At 41.5% G+C, this 23,538-nt stretch overlaps 1 protein-coding gene across 1 annotated transcript in view; it reads left to right on the forward strand.

The window, feature by feature from the left end:
• DNAL1 (dynein axonemal light chain 1) overlaps positions 1–23,538 on the forward strand; it is a 926,266-nt gene that overhangs the window by 379,462 nt on the left and 523,266 nt on the right. The window contains exon 4 of the mRNA XM_044074089.1: positions 16,728–16,783. Within this exon, the coding sequence (XP_043930024.1) occupies positions 16,728–16,783 (56 nt within the window). The remainder of the gene's footprint in view (positions 1–16,727; positions 16,784–23,538) is intronic.

Below are 23,538 nucleotides of genomic sequence, written 5' to 3' on the forward strand. Positions count from 1 at the left end.
AAAAAATAAGATACATGCATATATATATATATATATATACATGTATATATATACATATATATATATATATATATATATATGTATGTATATATAGGTTTACCATTGAAATGCCGATCTGTGCAGATTTTCGCAGAATGTCCAGATTTTTGCCTTATATTTTTGGTCCATTTTTCATAAAATTGTAGTTGTCTAGCAAAAGTATTGGTAAATCATTAAAGACTGAAGTTTAAAAATAATGACAGACATTTGAGTTTCAGAATTCATACCCTTCAGAAAATTAATGCTAATGCAAAACCTGTTATTCTATCAACTTTCTAAGTTTGTAAGAGCAATATTTATTAAAATTGTTTCTCCCTGTTTTGAGCATTTGTCCCACTCTTATTTATGGCTTTGTCCAGATTTCTTGCTTTAAGACGTTTAGAGGTATAACACACACACACACACACACACACACACACACACACACACACACACGCACACACACGCACACACACACACCCTTTAAAATATGCTCCTATTGTGAGCCTTTGTCACCTAAGTTTAGGCTTATCCAGATGCATTGAGCTAAGAGGAGAGGTACACAAACCCATACCTCTCAACTGTACAGATTTTTGCCTCATATTTTTGGTCTGTTTCTTATAGAATTGTGGTTTTCTGGCAAATCCTTGAAGGTTGTAATCAGAAAATAACGGCAGATATTTGAGTTTCAGACTTCATACAGGGCAGGAAATTCATGCTAATGCAAAACCTGTTGTTCTATCTACTTTCTAAGTTTGCAAGATAAATATTTAAAAGGTGTCTCTGTTTTTGTGTCTTTGTCCCCCGATTATTTATAGCGTTGTCCATATTTCTTGCTATAAGAGGTTTAGATGCGACACATGGGTGGAATATCAAGTCCTCTGATACATAGACACACAGACACACTTAACTTGTTCACTCCTGAGCAGCTCAGAAAAGTTGCCTGCTTACTACCACCATAGGAACAACAGTGCAGCCTGAGCTCATTTTCAGAAAATCCATTTGTAATACTATACAGAAAACAAATGTTCATAACTCTTTAACTATATAAGAGCTAGACTAAAAATGTAAACGCGAAAGTTGTTCAGTAGACACTGACCTTTCCAACAGTGCAAATGTTGATAGTACATATCAAACTCATTATTAAATATTTGGCAAGGAATGTTGATATTGTGCATATTTTTTACCTTTATGGAAAAGCAAAGTACAATATCTTGGTCAATGTACCATGCAGACCCATACAAATTGAATTTAATTTGTTAGTATGAATGTCAGCTGTAAAATGATACATTAACCATTACTGTGTGATGCTCCTTTTTTGAGATATTCACAGAAATATGATTAATATATTATTTCTCATAAACGATAAACAAAACATTATATCTCATCACCTGTAACAGACAGAGCCTACATATCATTGTAGAAGTTGTGCATCTGAATGTCAGCTTCAAACTAATGCATCATCTGTGTGATCACCATGCTCCCTTGCAGAGATATGGGCATAATAATGAGAAGTATTGTAAATGTATAGGTTCATAGGTTTATACTAGGCTGTCTGCCCTAAGGCATTTATAAGCCTAGCCCAAAGTTTTGTGGCTTACGCCACCCCTTATATGAAAAAAATACTGTGCCCATTACTTTGTTGTGCTTCTGTCCAGCAGTGACACAGAGATGATTCCCGGGGTAAACCTACGATCTCCCATCCACAGGTCAAGATTTCTCTTGAACAGAGCCAGCGAGGTGCTCTGCCTCACATGGACCGGGATTTTATTCCACAGCATAGGGAGTCTCTGAGTGATAAATCTATCCCTCCAGCACATCCTATTTATATCCGTGCTAAGGTTTAAGTCGCTTGCTCTAGTGGTTTTGGTGGATTTGGATTTTTTGAGGTGGAGCATGTCCATTTTCATAATCGTACAAGACTAAAACTATGATATCTGTACATGTGTACAGTGCACAGACGCAGTTCTTTTACCATGTTGTAAGGAGTAACACTGTCTTCAAAATGAGGTATTACTTGGCACACTGACATGCTCCCTTGCAAAGTTATTTACCAAAATATGAACAAAATCATAATTTCCATAACCTAAGTCCGAAACAAAGTGATATCTGCACGTGTCCAACATATAGGCACAATTCTTTTACCATGTTGGAGCCAGCAATACTGTCTTCAAAATGAGGTATTACTTGGCACATTCAGATGCTCCCTTGCAAAGTTATCTACCAAAATATGAACAAAAATTCATAATTTCCATAACCTAAATCCAAAACAAACTTTGATATCTGCATATGAGTACAACATACAGGCACCATTCTTTTCCCATGTTAGAATTATCAATACTGTTTTCAAAATGAGGTATTACTTAGCACATTCAGATGCTCCCTTGCAAAGTTATTTACCAAAATATGAAAAAAAAAATCATAATTTCCATAACCTAAGTCCGAAACAAACTTTAGTATTTGCACATGTGTACAACATACAGGCACAATTCTTTTACCATGTTGGAACTATTAATACTGTCTTCAAAATGAAGTTTTACTTGGTATACTGATATGCTCCCTTGCAAAGTTATTTACCAAAATATGAAAAAATCATAATTTCCATAACCTAAGTCCGAAACAAACTGATATCTGCACTTGTCCAACATATAGGCACAATTCTTTTACCATGTTGGAACCAGCAATACTGTCTTCAAAATGAGGTATTACTTGGCACATTCAGATGCTCCCTTGCAAAGTTATCTACCAAAATATGAACAAAAATTCATAATTTCCATAACCTAAATCCAAAACAAACTTTGATATCTGCATATGAGTACAACATACGGGCACCATTCTTTTCCCATGTTAGAACTATCAAATACTGTTTTCAAAATGAGGTATTACTTCGCACATTCAGATGCTCCCTTGCAAAGTTATTTACCAAAATATGAAAAAAAAAATCATAATTTCCATAACCTAAGTCCGAAACAAACTTTGGTATTTGCACATGTGTACAACATACAGGCACAATTCTTTTACCATGTTGGAACTATTAATACTGTCTTCAAAATGAAGTTTTACTTGGTATACTGATATGCTCCCTTGCAAAGTTATTTACCAAAATATGAAAAAATCATAATTTACATAACCTAAGTCCTAACAAAACTGATATATGTACATGTGTACAGCATTCGGAAGCAGTTGTTTTACCATGTAGAGACATATGATTGTAAATATACACATTCTTGGTGTAGCCAACATACTGCTGAAATGGATACATGTAAAGAGAAAAAGCAAGGTAAGGACCGCCACTCCACTAATGAACCCAGGACAGGCATGGGACAGTGTCAGGCAAGGCCATCTCTTCTGTCCAATAGCTGTGCTGGCCACCCACTGAGACAGCCGATAACACTGCAGTCTCATGACATCCTTCAGTGTCAGCAGTTTGCCATACCTATGCCTTTTCTCTTTACATGTGTCCATTCAGCAATGGACCTAAGGGATCAATTTCTGTATTGATAAGCCCTTCCTGTCATCTAAACTCCACACATGCCTGATAAAAGCAGACTAAAAAATGAAGTATTGCAAGATGGTCACTGACATATTAGATTGTATGTGGTAGCACTCTCCTGAAACAGTTCTTTCTCAGCATCCTCACCAGTTCTTTACCACAGTTATTTGCCAAACTCAGAGAAAAATATTTTACACAACACATTTCATAATAGTGTTTTACTTACTATACTGGTCTTACTTGGTCATGGGTGTTTTCCATTCTTCACACAAGCTGCATGTTAGCAGTCCTGCATAGCTCTCCTCACGCCATTGTGGAGGTCAGTCAAGAACAACGCAATGCCCTCCTCAGGTGAACGCCATCCCATCTGAACAGGTGAACATCTTCTGCGGTGATGCTGTCATGGCAGATTGTAGATCCACCGACCCTGTGCATTAAGCTATGCATGAACCCATTCTGTAAATGTCAGTCCTTGTGAGCTGCCCATTGACTGCTGTTTTCCATATCTGTCGAGGAATTATATCAGACCACACAAAATGACAGTGTGGCCACCAAGAATTCAGGTCTTCAAAAATTTCTGTGATTTGAAACCGTAGCCTTCCGAGTGGTTCACTGATGACATCATTCCCTCCAATGTGCAGCACAAGAATGTCAGGCTCAGGGTAGATGGAACACTTCTCTTTCAACAATTGCAGTAGTCCGCTCCAATGCATACCTCTTCTTGCAATCCAGTATACCTTCACACTGGATGTGGGGAAGCTCAAGTTGTACCGGTGTTCAGTTTCGGAGGCATGGCTGGCAGCCCAGTGAATGTAGGAATGGCCACATACCCACATTCTCACTTGTCGTTCTCCTGGTCATGAAGCCATGTCAGTGTCAGAAGGTGGACAAACCTGCAGAGGAAAGAAAATGCAAACAGATTACAACTGATATTTGACAGATGTATTGGAAGACTACATATATATGTACATCATATGCATTACCTGGTTAGGCCATCCAAATCTTCCATCCTATCCACAGGGGGGCAGTATTCTTTGCATTAGGTACATAAGTGGTGATGATGCTTCAGAGGTACATGCCTACTACCTGTGAAAACACCAAATTACACACAATGACTGACAAGGGGGCACAGAAAGGGCTCATGTAAAGAGAAAAAGCAGAGTAAGGACCGCCACTCCACTAATATGCCAAGGACTGACATGGGGCTCAAGATGTTGGCTATCTGAAGCATCCCATAGCTGTGCTGGCTGCTCACTCAGACTGCTGATACCACTATTATCTCATGACCTCCTTCAGTGTCAGCAGTCTGCCTTTTCTCTTTACATGTGCCCATTCAGCAATGGACCTAAGGGTTGAGGGACTGAAGTAACTCACTAATACTACCCTCACCTACATACATTGACTACACCTGAAAGGAGGGAGATTGAGTGGAGAGCAACATCAAGGCAACATGTCAAAAGACCAAGACTGACCCAAGCTGTGTCTTTTTGCATGTGTCCTTTCCCGGAGGGAAACATTGCATCACAGTGGCACCCCCAAGACCATGCTTACCTAGGACAGCAGCACTATGGGACTGAGCTGAAGAGTCTCCAAGTTCCCAACTGCAATCCAGGTGGATCATAAGATCCATGGTGGCTGGGGATCCCCCCCCCCCGTGATGCAACCACCAACACAAGAGCTGTTTGGCGCAAATCTCTGAAGAAACACCTGCCTGGCCTTGGTGCATAAGGGCTTGGCTGGTAACTGACAAGGGGGCACAGAAAGGGCACATGTAAATCCCCTCTAAATGAACTACAGACAATGTATGCAAATACATCACCCTATCTTGCAAGAGAGGCCACTGTCATACTGATATTTGTGTGTATATGTATATATGTGCAAGTACATTATGTACATACATATATATCGATATATACACATATGCACAGACATATATATACCCGCCTTCAGAGAGATTTGCTCAAAGAACTGGGTGAAACCATACAGGATCCTTCTGCTGCGGGGTATCAGGGCAAGATTAACTCCCAGCTGACTACCCTGAATTCCATTGCCAACTCCTCCATGCGGCTTATATCCTATGCAGCCGATGGAGCGAGTAGTGCCGCAGGCACAGGTGTTGCATTGAGACATCACGCCTGGATGTGACTGTAATTTTGCTGATCCCTTCAAGATGTCCTTCACCAACACCCCCTTTGATGGTTCAGAGTTGTTTGGACCTCAGGTGAAGAATACCCTCACCAGGTGCGAGCAAGATGGTAAGACTCTCTCTGCCGTGGGAGTCCACTTTTCCACACCATCTAGACCTTACCCTAAAGGTCAGAAGGGTGGAAAGATGTGGTTCCGCAAACCACAGGGAGTTGCTCCAGTCGCACGTGGTGAACTTCCCCCCAGAGGCAGAGGGGGGAATAATAATAGACGTTGCCCCAGGGGCAGAGGGGGTCCACAGAACCAGGGTTCCAGGGAATCCTTCCCTGGCCAACCCTTTCAGCATCCCTGAGATGCTGCCCGACTGTCCACCTTCGGAGGCAGTCAGGGGAAGATTATCTCTGTACCTGGAAGCCTGGCAATCCCTTTCACAGGACAATTGGGTACAGTTGATTATATCCGAGGGTTACAAAATCCCCTTCATCTCCCCTCTGATCCAATCGCCAAGACCCCTCCCAAACGTACCACCCAGGCAAAGGGGTCAGGCACAGCTAGAAATAAAAAAGCTGTTAGAAAAAAGAGTCATCCAGGCAGTCCCGGCAGACCAGCTAGGATCCGGAATCTACTCCAGGTTCTTTTTGGTTCCAAAAAAGACAGGAGACTGGTGACCCATTTTGGACCTCAGCAGACTGAACAAGTCTGTGCAGAAGACAAAATTTCGGATGGTAACACTGCAGTCCATTCTACCCTTTTTGGGCAGAGACAACTGGATGTGCTCGTTAGACCTCCAGGACGCGTACTATCATATAAAGATACACAGGCGCTCCAGAAGGTTTCTCCGCTTCTGGCTGGGAGCCAGTCATTACCAGTTCAGAGCCCTGCCTTTTGGTCTCACCACAGCCCCCCGGGTGTTCACCAAATGCTTGGCAGTGGTCACGGCTCACCTGAGACACAAAGGATTCCAGGTGTTTCCATATTTAGATGACTGGCTCATTACTGCTACCACCAAACAGCATCTTATAATAGCCAGGGATTATACCATTCACATTTGCAACAAACTAGGTATTTCCATAAATTTTGCAAAATCCTCTTTGTCGCCTTGTCAATCTATAAACTTTATAGGCGCCGTACTAAACACCAGAGAAATGTCTGCAACATTACCACCTCAGAGAGTGACAGACATACGCCGGAATGTTCAGCTACTCTTTCAGTCCAACAGAATTCAAGCCAAGTTAGTACTGAAAACGTTAGGCCTCATGGCAGCGGCGATCCTTCTCCTTCCTTTAGCTCGCTTCCACATGAGAATTCTCCAGTGGATGCTTTTTACTCAGTGGTCCTTTCAACAGCTCCCAATGACTCACAACATCTTGATAACCCCATCTTGCAAGAGACACCTCTCCTGGTGGATGGTCTCCCCTCAACTTCTTCAGGGCAGACCCTTTGTTCTCCCCCCCTCCAGTTGCCACAGTGACAACGGATACCTCCCTGATTGGGTGGAGGGGGGGCATTATCAGGGCAGGACTGTCCAGGGCACATGGCAACAACTAGAATGCCACCTGCACATAAATGTCCTAGAGATGAGAGCAGTGCTTTTATTGTTGCAAGCCCTTCAGGACTCTCTTCCCACCGGGACTATAGCAATTCAAACAGACAATATGTCTGTAGTGTGGTACATAAACAAGCAGGGCGGAACAAAGTCCTATCCCCTATGTCGAGAAGCACTCAGACTTTGGCAGTGGTCGATCTCCTCTCAACGGTTTAGCAACGCACATCCCCGGGAGGTCCAACGGCATTGCGGACAGACTGAGCAGAACAGTTCTCATGCCTCACGAGTGGTCTCTAAATCTAGCGGTAGCAGAGAGAATGTTTCAGAAGTGGGGCCAGCCTTGCTGCGACCTTTTTGCAACCCCTCAAAACAGCAAGTGCCTCAACTTCTTCACACTCTTCCCTCTACCAGGCCACCCCCCCCCCAGAGATGCTCTAGTCCACGATTGGCCTCGGGGTCTTCTATACGCATTCCCCCCCTTCCCGCTGATTCCGCAATTAATTCAGAAAGCAACTGCATTGAGATCCAAAATGATCCTTATTGCCCCTTATTGGCCTCGACAAGTATGGTTTCTGTTCCTGCACCATCATCTACTGGAACAGCCCTGGCATCTGGAACCCCTTCCAGACCTTTTGACCCATCTAACGGGCAAGCTGCACCAGTCTCTTCGTTCCCTCAACCTCACAGCTTGGTTGCTCCACTTCCAACCATAGCCAGGCTTCCCTTCATTTCTCTTCCTGTCCGTGATATCATTCTTGCTTCCCATAAGTCCAATACTAGGAAGACTTATGCGAGCAAATGGTAGCGGTTTTCATTCTGGGCAGAAGCTAGGTCCTTGGATCCTTTTAATGCTCCAATTCATAAAGTTCTAGATTTTCTGGCGGAGCTTTTTCATTTAGGATCGTCGTTGGCCACTATCAGACTACAACTGGCGGCCATTGCCAATTTTCATGTGGGGCTATTGGAAACAAATATTATGTCCCACAAACTCTGTAAAGCTTTCCTCAAGGGCGTATTTTTGCTCAGACCTCCCATTAAGGATCCTCCTCCACAATGGGATTTAAATTTAGTTCTAACATCTTTAATTCTCCCTCCCTTTGAACCTGCAGCTTCTTGCTCATTCAAACTTCTCTCTTGGAAAACTCTGTTTTTGGTGGCTATAACATCTGCCAGAAGGGTATTGGAACTCCAGGCATTGTCTGTCCGTCCCCCTTATTTGGTTTTTCATAAAGACAGGGTAACTCTCAGAACGAATCCTTCCTTTCTACCGAAAGTTTCTTCTGAATCAAATCTGAACCACACTATTGACTTGCCTGTGTTCTTCCCAGATTATTCAAACAGGGCTGAACAGAAATTGCATTTCTTGGATGTTCATCGCCAGCTGCGGTATTACCTAGACAGGACAAAACAATTCAGAAAGTCAGACCAGCTCTTTCTCTCTTATGCTGAAGGAAAGAAAGGACTTCCAATATCAAAGGTAACTCTTTCTAGATGGTTGACATCCATCATTACCTTTGTCTACCAGTTGAGAAACAAACAACTCCCGTCTAGACCTAAAGCTCATTCAACTAGGGCACTATCAACATCAACAGCCTTTCAAGCAAGGTTACTGTTAGATGCCATATGTGCAGCAGCTACATGGGCTTCTCAACATACTTTTATTACCCATTATAAGCTTGATATAGCCTCCAGAAATAGAGCTGACTTTGGTTCCACCGTACTCAGGAGTCTGTTCCGTTGAGCCACCCAGGACCAAGGTGCTAGGGACGCTGTCCCATCCAGCAAGAATGAAGGCGAGAATGACAACTTAACATTAAGAAGTTATGTACCTACCATAATGTTCCATGTTAGTTGTCTTCTTCTTGCCTTCTTTCTTGCGTCCCTCCCTCCTGCCCCCTAGCCTGGACAGACTTGAAGGTTTCTGAGTCCTTCTCTTTCATGTTATACAGTCCTTTACGGTTACCCCGTATCTTTAGTGTTACCAGCAGGGAGACCATATTTGGTAATAATAATAATAATAATAATAATAATAATAATAATAATAATAATAATAATAAATATATACTATGTGTTAGCTGCAAACGAGATCTGGGGAGTTAGCGCATGGTATTGTGGGATATAGGGCTGCCTCGAGCCGGTAAAAATAGCTCTCGAGCTATAGTATAGTATAGGCCGAGTCGGAGCCGAGGCGAGAAGAAGACAACTAACATGGAACGTTATGGTAGGTACATAACTTCTTATTTTGGAGGCTAGCTAGATGATGAAAAATGAGGGATTGGCTTGACTACAAGCAGAGAAATAACACAATCTGCCTTGTGCATTCATCAAAGTGATAATGACTTCTACTTATGTGAGTAACAGTTACAGCATCTGAAACTTTTACCAGACAACTGATAATGACTCACTGCTATATTGTAACTGCACTTACTGCTAATGTGATAATGACCTTCCTTTCAGTACTGCAAAGTTATGCAGGCTCAGACAAAGGTGATAATTGCTGCACATAACCTGTTGACTAGGCATTCATTATATTACCTTGTGCAGCTGTTGTGTAACACAGACTCAATATCAGTAACGAGAACACCTGAATAATTCAGTAAAATAGTATAACACTTACATATTACTGAGCCCTTCCCTCCCACCTAAATTCCACACATGACTGACAAAGCCAGGTAAAATGCACAAAAAATGGTAACTCCATGCTGGTAGTAGTCAACAAGTGATAACCTTTATCTCACTCATGCAACTACTAATCACAAATAAAATAATACAAGCAGAACTGATTTCTTGCCTGCTTATTTTACATTATAATATTTACTCAGTGGTGTATCTGATGTCTTATATATTACACTATAATTACATTTCTGTGCTGTATTCTAAGTAATGTAACCATATGAAACTGTCACACATAATTTCTATGTTCCCCAGTAACCCATCCAGTTGTTTGCATTGTGTCTGCACAAGCACCAAAATGACACAATAAACTGTTTTGCCCAGCGGTCACTTCAGTAGTCAGACCATGTATCCACAAGCACTTCCCTGATATACAATGAATTATTTCTCCAAGCAACATAATCATTACTATGTCCAGGTATACATGCACCTCATTGAAATGTTTCCCCCAAACAACCCTTCAGTAATATTTCCTAGTATGTGCAACCACCAGCATCAACACTTCACCCAAGCAACCCCTTCAGTACAATGTTGAGGTATACACAATCACCAAAATTAAACACTTCCCCAAACGAAACGTGTGTAACATTTCCTAGTATGTGTCACCACCAAAACTAAGCATTCACCCATGCGAGCCCTTCAATATAATGTATGCACAGGCACCAGAATGAAAGATTTCCCCAAAACAACCATTCAGTAACATTTCCTGGTATGTACAACCACCAACAGGAAAAAAATTCATAAACAAACACCTTACGTGCAGGTGGGAAATTGCATCAGATTATCTGTTGAGTAGCCATTCATTATATTCCGGGTACAGGTATAATATAAGACAGAGTCATTACCATATGTTAGGACAAAGACCACAGTAATTCAGTCAAAGTAGTACAGCACTTATATCTTACTGAGCATTGGCTATACCATGGGACACAGTGAAGACAGTCAAACAGTGGAGAAAATATGGGACATCAGTGATGTTGCAAAGAACTGGACGTCCTTCCAAAATTTAAGAAAAGACAACACGATCACTGGTCAGGGAGGCTGCCAAGAGACCTACAGCAACACTGCAGGAGCTGCAGGAATTTCTGGAAAAGTACTGGTTGTGTACTACATGCGACACCACTATTCCATATTCTCCATATGTCTGGACTATAAGGTAGGTTGGACAGAAGCCTTTTCTTACACAGAAAAACATCCAGGCCAGGCTAAAATTTGCAAAACAAGACATTAAGTCTCCCAAAAGCATGTGGGAAAGTGTGTTGTGGTCTGGTGAGACCAGGGTTGAATTTTTTGGGCACATTCGAGAAGATACATTTGGCGCAAAAACACCACTTTGCGTCACCAAAAGAACAACATCCCCACGGTGAAGCATCTGTATGCTGATTAACATAATATTTGCATACATAATTATGTGACCTCTGCCCACTCTGGTAGAATTGTGGGATACCAACTTGTAAATGCAAATTTAAGAATAGACAAAATATTGAACACAAAATATAACCAAAACAATAGAGCTTTAATTTCTATTAACATTTAAACTTTTATAAGTATAGTATTAGGTATCCCATTTTAACCCATGGCAATTACTCTTGCTTGGTCCCCCCACGAGCTCCCTGTACCACTAGGGTGACTTTTCCACTCCTTGCCATTAAAAGCTGAACAGGTTACCAACCATAAGGTTCAGTGAGTTAGCAGACTTTATGGATTCCCTGTGGGATGCATTGTTGGAAATACTAGGTAAACAGATTGGTGTGACGAGGGAGATGATTTTTCTGAGCTATGATACAGAATCTGAATTGCCTAGACACGGTAAGGCCTTGCTGTGTCTAATAATGGTGACTGCCAAAAAAGCAGTTACTAGAAAATGGAAATCAAAATCTAAACCAGCTATACTAGAAGTAGTGAATACAGTAACAGAAATAAAACAACTGGAATTGAGATCTTTAGAAAAGGGTAGGAGTAAACTACATAGGAAAAATGGGAATTGTGGAAACAATACATACAAGAGAGAAATGATGTTTAAAAGGCTGTAGGACTTAAATGAGCTGCGTAATGCTTTTCTGAAAAAGACTGGGTAGATTATAAGTGATGTATAATATTTGCAACTGAGTGTGTGTCAGTATGGTTTTTGATGTAAAATGCTTGCAAGTAGGATTGTATTGATGTGGTTTGTTTTAATTTGTGTAAATGTATGATTGTCTATGTAGTAAGTAATGGTTTAATAAAGATATTTTTGTTTAAAAAAGGTAGGAATTGAATAATGTATGTAATGTTGCTTAGGTTATATAATATATTGCAATATATGTGAAGTAAAATGTTTGTTATTGTTAATTATAGTGTGATGACTTTTATATGAATGTAAATTTGCCTATGTCACAAGTAATAATTCAATAAAGGTATCTGAAAAAAAAAACAGTTCAGCAGACCATTGAGGCGCCTATTTCTGCAGAGCACATTCTGGTTAACTGACTTGCTCAGAGTTACACAGAAGGCAAATGGAGGCTGAAGGAGTCAAACCCTGGACTACCAGATGCAGGTTACTAACAGCTTAAAATTTTAATTTACTGTGCTGACTGCCAGGTAAATCAGAATCTGCACTATGTGATTCGCTCCATAAAGAGTGGTCTTGTTTTAGTAATGTAAGCTAGACACTGTCTAGTGAAAGGAGGTTTCTAGGGCTATAAACAGCACAGTGTGTGTATGTGTGTGTGTGTGTGTGGGGGGGGGGGGGGGGGCAAAAATCATTATTGTGCCAAAATCAGTCTATGCTCCTTTCATACTATTCACTAAACAATGGAATTGTTTTATTCTGAATGCAAAGGATACTGTTTATGAATCTGTTTGGTTTGTGCAGTCCCACATCAATCATTTTCTTGCAAATTCACTAACTGGTTTCTTTATCATGTAAAACAGAATTGTTGATATTGTCTTAAATAAATTGTCTTTTTTGGCAAAACTACTACGTGCAAATTATTTTGGCACCTAAACTCGTGCAGTCTTAACTGTTTTTCTGTAAAAGCAATAATTTTTATTTTTTTTAATCAGGCTAATATACCAGCAGTATGGTATGTAAATTGTCTTTATGCCAAACTACCTTACATGAATCATTTTAACACCATAAATGACAGTAAGTTGTTTCCTTGTAAAATAAATAGCAGATGCCTAAAAGACCCTACATACTTACACTTGTACCACCAGTTCATCTGAATAATCACTATCATGCCAACACACATTATATAAGCTATTTCCAACAACATTTACCAGCTATTATGTGAACATCTAGCTTTGGTTGTAAATAAATTTTTAAATGCATCACTATTCTATGTGAATTATTTCTTTGCATTAGCACAAAGCCTGTGGTTATGTAAAAACATTCAGCATGGCTTTGTATATTGTGCCTCCATAAATAATGTTTGAGGTGGTTGCAAAATACATAAGATAAATGCATGTTTTGAGAACTACCTAAGACTGCACCACCATGTACATTTATCTCCCTCCTACTTCCTCTCTCTGTCTCCCTCTCAGATTACTTCTTTCTCCAAGAACAATCAAAAGGGGAGAAATACAGTCAATGTTAACTTGTCAAATATATTTATAGTGAAGCAACTGGCCTTACAAAATTACAGTAACCTGCAAAAGAACATAAAGTCAGCAAAGAACCTGCCCATATCACCACTCACTATCTGTCCATCTTCAGCCATTTTTTTTTTTGAATTACAGTAATCCTTCTCACTTTCAAGCTGTAACACAATACTTTTAAAAGTTTATAATAAACAGAGGTAGCCCTGCCATCAAGAAGAGTAGACCCTAAAACCAAAAAATATATTGTTTATTTGACCAGAGCAGCTGGTGATAAGAAAAGAAAGAATGTTTACCATCTATCGCATTCATTGCAAGAAATACTCAGAAGCAGCACTGAATGGCAAATCCCCTTGTTGAACTCCTAAATGAGTACTGTGCACAGTGATTCCACTACATGCAAGTGAGGAAAAAAGTAACATTAGAGCTTTAACCTGCAGCTACTGAAGGAAATTGAGCAATTTTAGGTGCATGATTTATATATGCTACTTTGTCAGGAAACACAAACGAACTGGAGACGGAACATTATTTATCAGAGAAGCAGAACGTCAGCCAGTTCAGAATCAGCAGCAGCACCGCAGTGTATTTTTAGTATGAATTTTAGTTCCCCTAGCTACCCCGGTAAATCACCCACTGCATATGAGTGTTCTTAAAGGGCCAGCAAGTTTGTGTAATCACTAAAATCTAAAGAAATAACAGAACACCTCCAAACGTGAAAAAAATCATAACTTCAAAGTCCGATGACTGCACATTTTCATATATGTAGTACCAGTACCACTGCCAGCTGTATAGTTAATGCAGGTTACTTCGCTTAAGTTCTTCTCAGTTTAAATCCTTTAAGCGCCAAGTGTCAGCCTCTGCTGCAGACAGTTATTACTTACTGCACTTGTCAAGCTCAAGCTGATAACAGTTTTTTTGTATCAAACTTAATCAGTGAGCAATAGTATTAAACTACATGGAGACTGGAGAGAGGGAAATAAAGAAATGCTTCCTTTTTTGTTTCATTTACCCTATACATTTTTTTTTTCTTACTTGAGTAGCCAGAGAAAGTAATGTTTTCATTCTGAATCTGATCCATTCCTGCCTCCTGCCTTCGAGTGCCTGTGGACTACATCAATCAAGAGACAACCAATAACTTTACAGTTAATATTAAACTTATACAGGGCTTGGCTGTCACCTATCACTCACAGAGACTCTATAGGAATGAAATGTCTTCCTATATGCGTCGAGATCACTGTATACATTGCTCTTTCAAGTCTCTATGTACAAGGAACATTTCAGCATACTGAACTGTATTTTAAAACAGTAAGCAAATTAAATGACATGATGCTGTATGTGGAGGTGAATATAGTGTGCAATACTGGTTGTCTACCTAACGTACCGCGCATCATGGCTCTCATGCGGGGAGCAATAACGGTCCCACCTACCGCACAGCCACAAAGGCTCGCAAACCGGACGGGTATCATGTATTTAGTCCAGACCTACTTTCACCATTATGTATAAATTAGCTTTAATCATCATAACTCTTGTAAAACAGTTAGTATGTTCTTATCGTCAGAAATGCTTAATGCTGTTATCGAGGTTTGTTTGTTGGACTTTCTGGTCTAGCTAAACCCATTTAGATTTTTGTTCTAATCCCAATAAACTAATCAACTAACTAAATATGTAACTCCAGTCCTAATACCTAAACCTAAACCTCCAAATCTAATAATTATTGCAGAACAAGATCTTGAAGAACCATTACAAAAATTACTTGCATCTCCACGTTTCCACGCAACTGCCAGCAAAAAAAAAAAAAAAGTCTTTGAAAAACAGATGCAAAAGTAAAAAAAATATATAAGACCTTACTGGAAGACACAAAAAAAGAGCCAAGCTGACTGGGAACTGATAGTGCGATCCGAGAAATCCTTGAATGCCAGTAATAAAATAGAAGATCCAGCGGCAGGTGAAATCTCCAAATCTTTGGAAAAAGAAAGGAAATACCTGTTGCTGGACCCTCTTTTTATTTAGAGAAGACAAAAGAAATTTAGGTTGGAGGTGGAGGTGTTATGCAAGTGGCGGCTTGGATTGCAAGAATCCGATTGGCTGCCACCACTTGCTTTATGAAGAACTTTCAAACCCGATTTTCTACAAAACCTTTAATGTTACCTTAATGTATAACACGCTGAATCGTAACTACAGAAGGTAAATTACACATTCTGTTATGATTTCAGTGTGTTTTACATTAAGGTGAAGTACAAATCTGCATGACAGTTGGTCTCGCTTGTGGAAGGCACTGGGGGGTAACGGCTTGAAATTTGTATCTTCTCATGGAGCGCTCTGGTTTAAGCACACAGGCGCCATGAGAAGGTACTCAGGGTTAATGAGTTACCCTGCTTTACCTATTCCATAACTAACCCCCTTCCTTATGCAACCACCCACCTCTTAACTGCTGCCAGGGGGTCACTCGCTCGCTCGCTCTCACTCTTCACTCTGTCTCTCTCTCTCTGACACATAGTCTCTTCCTCATTCATACATGTATTCACACACACATCGCTCTCACTTTCCCTATCTCTCACACACACAGACACAGTCATTTTCTCATTCATACATGCATTAACTCACACATCGCTCTTGCTCTCCTTCAGTCTCTCACACACAGATTTGGGCAACTTTAAGGATTTTAATTTTTTTTACATTATTTCCGACATTGTGGCAGCCCATTCATATCTATGGGTTGTCTGCATGTCGAAAGTCCATAACCCGGGGACTGCCTGTATTCTACAATCACAAACACAGATGCTTTTCACCACAGCTCTTACCACAAGTGGTTGGATTCTTTCTAAATCTGAGGGAGAGAGTTGGTGACCATACTTGTACCCACTTAGTGCATGTTCAAGGCTTTGAATAAGTTAATGAGCAGATGCGAAGAATGTCTGTTAGATTTAACCCATTGTATGTCAAAGGTGGTATGTTTTTTTTAGAAGAACTTCTCTAACATGCATTAAACACTGCTTCTGCATTGTTTGTCAGTGGGAACATGACTTGCAACTATTCTTGTGAGGTTAATTTTGGTCTTAGAATAGCTATAGTTGTTGAACAATCAGCTGCTTATTCTACCATAGACTGAGATATTTTTAGGCGCTGGAGGCCTAGCCAGACTTATGTTTATGAAGGTTGGGACAGAAGGCTCTTAGTTGTTGGACAGCCTAACAGAGTTGCATTGCTTTGTTTTGTTTTTTAGTTCCCAAATTCAACTTGGCATCTAATTGTTTTTTTTTTTCTTATTTCTAGGAGGCTGTCACTTTCCACCAATTGCATTGAAAAGATAGCCAACTTAAATGGTCTGAGTAAGTTTTACCTTTGAGATTTTCTTGCATTTAATTATATTTATGCAGGATAACACACCTGATTAACTTAGCGGTGATAACTAAAGGAACTAAAGGAAACATTTAGCAAGGCTCTAGAATGGAAACATGGTTCTGGTTGCACAAGAAGCATGCTGCATTTGTGAAGCACTAGATAGCATACTTGAGTATGCCTGTTACATCCATCTACTTGCCTACTCTGTGGCTCTGAGTAAATAATTTAAGTTTCTTGTCAGTCCTGGAAAAGGATACTGTGGTCTCTGTGAGTTTACCTTTTCCAGCATTAAAAATAACTCTTAAATCACAAACTTCAGAAGTTTAACATTGAATAAATTGTTTTACTTCAGTGTGCATTACATCACAGTTCTCTACCCTGGCACAGTATTCCTTCACTTTCCTGCATTACTACCACAGTCCTTTCTCAATCCATATGTACTGCTTCATTGGTAGTAGTGTACTGTTTTAGCAGGAACATGTCTGTGTTAGGAACTATGTCTCCAACGGTTGGTAGATAAGGTGAGGGGAGGGCAGTTGTACTTGGTTACCTGCTCTCACACCAGTAGAGTAGTGAGCATTAGACATGAGCCTTCCGGTATGCACACTTTTGTGTGTGCCAGAGGCCCCAGATGTGCCTTTGTGCTGCGACAGATGTGAGCATTACATCCATTACATCACAAACCCTTTCCCTCTGTTTTGTTAGGGGGACAGTGTCCATTCGCCAAGGGTAGAACAGCTGACTATTGTTTTCTTCATCCCATCTCTCCATGCTCGTTGTCTGATAGAATAGCCACTAATCAGACTCGACTCCAGTGTATTAGAGCTATAGTTAGGAAGAAAATATGTACACCAACAGGCTGATCTTTAAGGTCCACCTTGATTCACCTTAGTAATACATGCTAACTCCCACCAGTGCCCCTTACCTTAAAAAAAAAAAAAAAAAAAAAAAAAAAACTTCCACTATACAAGGCAGCTTGGTCACACACAATACTAAAGCTATCCTCTTGTCTAACCCTAACACTTGGGCAAATAGACTACATCTGTCACTCTAACTAATCCTAAAACACACATTTGCACATATTCTAAATATATTGGCTTACCCTAACCACAGCTCCAAGCCTAGCACACATACACACACTCACTCACAATCTCCCAGCTCTGCGAAAAGCCAACTTAACTTTGACAACCATGCTGGCAATAACTCAAATAAATATTTGCACAAACTGCCTGTCCCACAAACATCACTACAGTTCACTTGGCCGACCAAGTGAACTGTGACTATAAAAATGTGTCTGTGTGTGCATATTTTTCTTTTCTCCATGGCTGTGCGATCAGAGTTACCACCTCCCTGCAAAAACATGTTTTTAGGATATATTTCTTGTGGAGAAGGTTTTCTATGAAATTAGTTTTCAATGAAATGGGTTAGGCCAGTTGAGTTTCAGTAAACTGAAAGGGACCCATAAATATATATATATATATATATATATATATATATATATATAGGTATATGGGTCTAGGACACATGCTCGACTAGCATATGTCTGAATCACAAAACATCTGACACACATACACAGGAGCACTTAACATCGAAAAGCGCTTCAGTGTATGTGTGATTCAAAAAAAAAAATCTACGTTTCTGCAGGGGGGCTTTGCCCCCCTGCACCCCCCACACCCCCCTACTTTATTATTCTCACTCTGAGATCGCACTGCAGTGGGGAAAAGGGAATTTTCTCTTACCTGCACTGTAGTCCGATCTACGAAACAAGCACACATACACAGAAGCGCTTGTCGATGTTAAGCGCTTTCGTGTATGTGTGTTTGATGTTTTGTGATTCGGACATATGCTAGTCAAGCATGTGTCCAGATCCTATATATATATATATATATATATGTATATTTATATATATATATATATATATATGTATATTTATATATATATATATATATATATATATATATATATATATATATATATATATGTATGTATATTTATATATATATATATATATATATATATATATATATATATATATATATAAAATGTATATGTGTATATATTTATTTATTTTATTTTACATTTGTTGATCAGGCTAGTCTAACTGGATATATGTCCATTTTCACTAGGCCCGGGGAGAAAAGCTCCACATAAAAAACAAGAACAAACAGAACATTACAACTTCAGTTACAGTTCACTTGTCAGACAAAACAGGTGTTACATGGTAACTTAGCATTCATGATAGATAATAGTAAAACAAAATAGAAAATTCCTTTTTTTTTTCTTTTTTTCTTTTTTTTTTGGACCAAACAATAGTAGAAGAAAAGAGTATTCAGAAGGATGTGGGAGATTCCCAAATCAAAGTTATAAATATGGCACAGGAGAACAGAATAGTTATAAACAAGACTGGGAGAATTAGTTAAGGGCAGTGACTCATCCATAAGGCAGTGACATGTCCATACAGTCTTTCATGGGTACAATAAGTCTAACTTAGAAGGTAGTGGTCTTAAAGTGGCTATAAAGTGAGTAGTAAATTGCTGCTATAACCTAGGATAACAGGAAGAGAAATCTTAGTCAGGGTTAGTACAAGGACATAGCCAGTGGGTTGTAAGGTATAATTTGAGTTTCTTTTTGAATAGTGCAATTGAAGAAAGAGATGCGAGTTCAACAGGAAGAAGGTTCCAGTTTTTTCCCACAGTGTTAGAGAAAAGGGAATCTCCTGATTTATTGTTGTTTTTTTGTCTAGATACCAGTAGTTTATTTGCTGAGCATAGGTTTGTAAGATTTTTATATGGACTGATTAGACTCATGAGAATTGGTGTGTTACCTGGATGATGAAGGGTTTTATGGGCAATAATCAGTGGGTGGAATATAATTTGATTATGCAGTTCCAGCCAAACCAGTTGTTTCAGATTTTGGCAGTGGTGGGTTCTGAAAGGGGAGTCAGTAGCAAATCTGGCAATGTTATTGTAGGAGATTGCCAGCATGTTGAGGTTGGTTTTAGATAGATTCATGTATATAGGAGAGGTATAAAAGAGAGTTGAGATAAGGTGGGTGTGGGCAATAGTAGTTCTAGCTATGGTAGTAAGGAAGGGTTTAAATGTTAAGTTGTCTATCTCGCCTTCATTCTTGCTGGATGGGTTCGGAGCCGACCTCGGCTCCGACTCGGCCACTCTAAAAGCTCGAGAGTTGGTTCCACCGGCTCGAGGCTCCCCTTATATCCCACAATGCTAGGCGAGAGTTACCTCAGATCTCGTTTGCCGCTACAGCTATCGAGGTGTTGGTTTTCTACCGGTTCTTGGTAAGTGACTTTTCTTGTGAAGTTAGTCTATTAAAACCCCTTTAATTTTAATATTTTTACTTATTTCCCTTAGTTTAGAGGAATTCTTATCCCCTTTCTTAAAAATTCCTGTTTTTTTCCCTCAAGAACTTTAAGTTCTTCCCTTGGGCCTACAGGCCTTTTTTCTTTCCTAGTGGAGTGTGTGTGTTATTTTTCTTATTTAAAAAACCTAGTTAGTGGTTTATTATAATTTAAACTAGACAGGGTGTAATTAGTGTGTTTGTGACTGTGTGTGTGATTACACCTTTAGATATGTCTAAAGAAGCAAAGGTCTCTGGATTCAAGAAGTGTGATGCGTGCTGTCAGAAAATGTCTCTGACAGACGCTCACACTTCTTGTGTCTACTGTCTGGGACCTTTGCACCTGCAGGACTCCTGTGCTGTGTGCCATGGCTTCAGCCCCAGGGTCCTGCAGGAAAGAAAAAATAAGTTAATTTTAAGGGGCTTACTCAAGCCAGAGGATTCCCTTTCTGTATCTACAGGGAAGCCCTCTAAGGCATCTAGGTCTTCGGCTCCGACAACTGAGCCGAGACCTAAGGTTTCTAAACCTCTGTCTACATCGGCTCCGGCTGGAGCCGATGAGTCTCAGTCCACAGTTTCTGTGGTTCCTCGGCTCGGCTGGAGCCGAGGTATTAAAATTCCCATGTCGGCTCCGACCAGACCTTCGGAGCCGACAACTAGGAAGAGGTCCAGGTCACCATCTCTTGGCTTCGTTCATTCGGCTCCAGGATCTCCCCTGCTGTCTGAACAGAGCCAAAGATCTCACTCCTCTAGGTCATCGAGGCTGTCGGATCATGACCTTCAGAGGGTAGTGAGTCGACTTCTTAAGTCCGAGGCACTGGCCCAGATGCTTCAGAGCCTGACTCATCAGTCGATGCCTGCCCCGGTCCATCAATATATTCCTCCTTCGACTCTCTTGAGCTCGGAGCCGGGTCGTGTCGGAACCGAGACTGTGATAGCGTCGGAGCCGATACAATTGTCTTCGGCTCCGTCGTCGGCTCCGATTTCTTCCTTGGAAGAATCTCGGCGCCGGACTTCCCTCGTCGGCTCCGAGGGGGTGAGTGGCATCGGACCCTTGTCCGACCCCCCTCTCCCTCTCGGTGCTTCGGCGCTGGTGAGTTCGGCTCCGACATCGGCCTCGGAGCCATCACTGTCGGTGCCGAGGGAGGTTCTTAGCTTCTCGGAGCGGGGACCTCTGGCTTTGCCTGACAGGGGTGCATTCGAGGTCATGCGGAGTGTGTTAGAGCCTGGCTCTACTCCACAGTCGGCTCCGCCCCTCCCCACGGTGCCTCAGGTCAAGTCGACTCACTCCCTCATCCCGGACCGCAGAGAGCCAGCTCCTCAGGAACCCCTGTGGGATTTCATCCTCTTCGAGGCCTCTCCTGATTTGGCAGAAGAGCCCCCTCGGAAGAGGAAGTGTAAGAGGAAACACATTGACTCACCTGAGTCCATCACGTCTGACACAGATTTAGATGATTCTGAGGGTTCCCCCCGTTCCCCTTCTGAAGATGTCTCATTTGCAGACATTCTAGAGATCCTGAAGCAGAGGAAATTGGCCTGCCCTCAACCCTTCGGAGGATGAATCTGTGTATCTTGAGGCATTTGGCTCTCGCCCTTCCACCTCCTGGGTGTCCCCTTGACCCCCCCATGCAGGTGGTTGCTAAGAAGGCATGGACGGCTCCTGATTCAGTGGACCCCACTCCCAGGAGACCCTCCAAGTTCATAACGGCACCAGCAGACAAACAGTTCTTAACAAAAGGAGTTTCTGTGGATGCTATGGTGGTAGCTGCTGCCACTAAGAAGGAGCTAGCTGATCCTTCAGTACCTGTCCATCCACCTAACAAGGAATCTAGGTCCATGGACAGGTGCGGAAGCGGATGTTCTCGTCAGCGACATTTACCATGCGTCGCTGAACTACCTATGCCATTTTACTCATCTTCAAAGGGACTTGATCAAGGAAGCGAGTGAAATGTTAAAGGACCCTACAGCTGCGGGTTTTCAAGATAAGATGAACACGCAGCTGGCTACCCTTAACTCCATAACCAACTCCTCCATGCGCCTTCTTTCTTACGCGGCTGATGGAGCGAGTAGAGCCGCAGGGACAGGTGTGGCCTTACGTAGGCATGCCTGGATGCGGCTATGCAATTTTATGGACCCCTTCAAGGCGTCTTTCACTAACTCCCGTTTGATGGATCATCTCTCTTTGGTCCTCAAGTGAAAGAAACCTTGACTAGGTGCGAAACTGATGGCAAGACCCTTTCTGCCGTCGGAGTCCATTTTTCTACTCCTTCTAGGCCTTACCCCAAAGGCCAGAAAGGTGGAAAGATGTGGTTCCGTAAACAATCTCAAGGGACTTCGCCTGACGCACAGAGTCGTTTCCCCGCCAGAGGCAGAGGCGGGAATAACAATGGTAGACGCCGCCCTAGGGGCAGGGGGGGTCTGCAGAACCAGGGCAAGGGGGAAGCCTTCTCTGACAAGCCCTTTCAGCATCCCTGAGGTGTTGCCCGACTGCCCACCTCGGGAGGCAGTCGGGGGAAGATTGTCACTGTACCCAGAAGCCTGGCTATCCCTGACTCAAGACAAATGGGTACAGTCCATCATTTCCGAAGGCTATTCTATCCCCTTTCTTCGCATTCCAAACCAATCAAAAATCCCTTCCAGATGTTCCACCGCTCAAAGGGATCTAGCGGTTTTGGAGATTTCAAAACTGCTTGCAAAAGAGCAATTCAGCCAGTTCCAGCAGACCAGCAAGGATCCGGAATCTACTCAAGGTTCTTTTTAGTTCCAAAGAAAACAGGGGACTGGAGACCAATTTTGGATCTCAGTATCTTGAACAGATCAGTCAAGAAAACAAGATTTCGGATGGTCACGCTGCAATCCATCCTTCCCCTTTAGAGCAAAGGAAACTGGATGTGCTCTATAGACCTTCAGGATGCGTACTATCACATAAAAATGAACAGACGCTCCAGAAGATTCCTCCACTTCAGGCTGGGAACCAGTCATTTTCAGTTCAGGGCCCTGCCCTTTGGTCTCACCACTGCCCCCCTGGTGTTTACCAAATGCATGGCAGTGGTAGCTTCTCACCTGAGACGACAAGGATTCCAGGTGTTTCCATATTTGGATGACTGGCTCCTCACAGCTCCCACCAAGCATCTCCTTCTGATGGCCAGGGATTACACTTTTCGCATTTGTCAAAAGTTAGGCATTTCAATAAATTGCGAAAAGTCTGTTTTGTCGCCTTGTCGCTATTACTTTCATAGGCGCAAATCTAGACACAGTAGACATGTCTGCGAGACTAACACATCAGAGAATAACAGACATTCACAAACTGGTCTCACTCCTTTTCAACAACAACAGAATCAAAGCCAGGTTAGTTCTGAAAGTGTTGGGAATTATGGCGGCCATA

This window comes from Protopterus annectens, chromosome 6.part0 (genome assembly GCF_019279795.1).
Source record: "Protopterus annectens isolate FY-2018-M chromosome 6.part0, PAN1.0, whole genome shotgun sequence".
Lineage (NCBI taxonomy): Eukaryota > Metazoa > Chordata > Ceratodontiformes > Protopteridae > Protopterus > Protopterus annectens.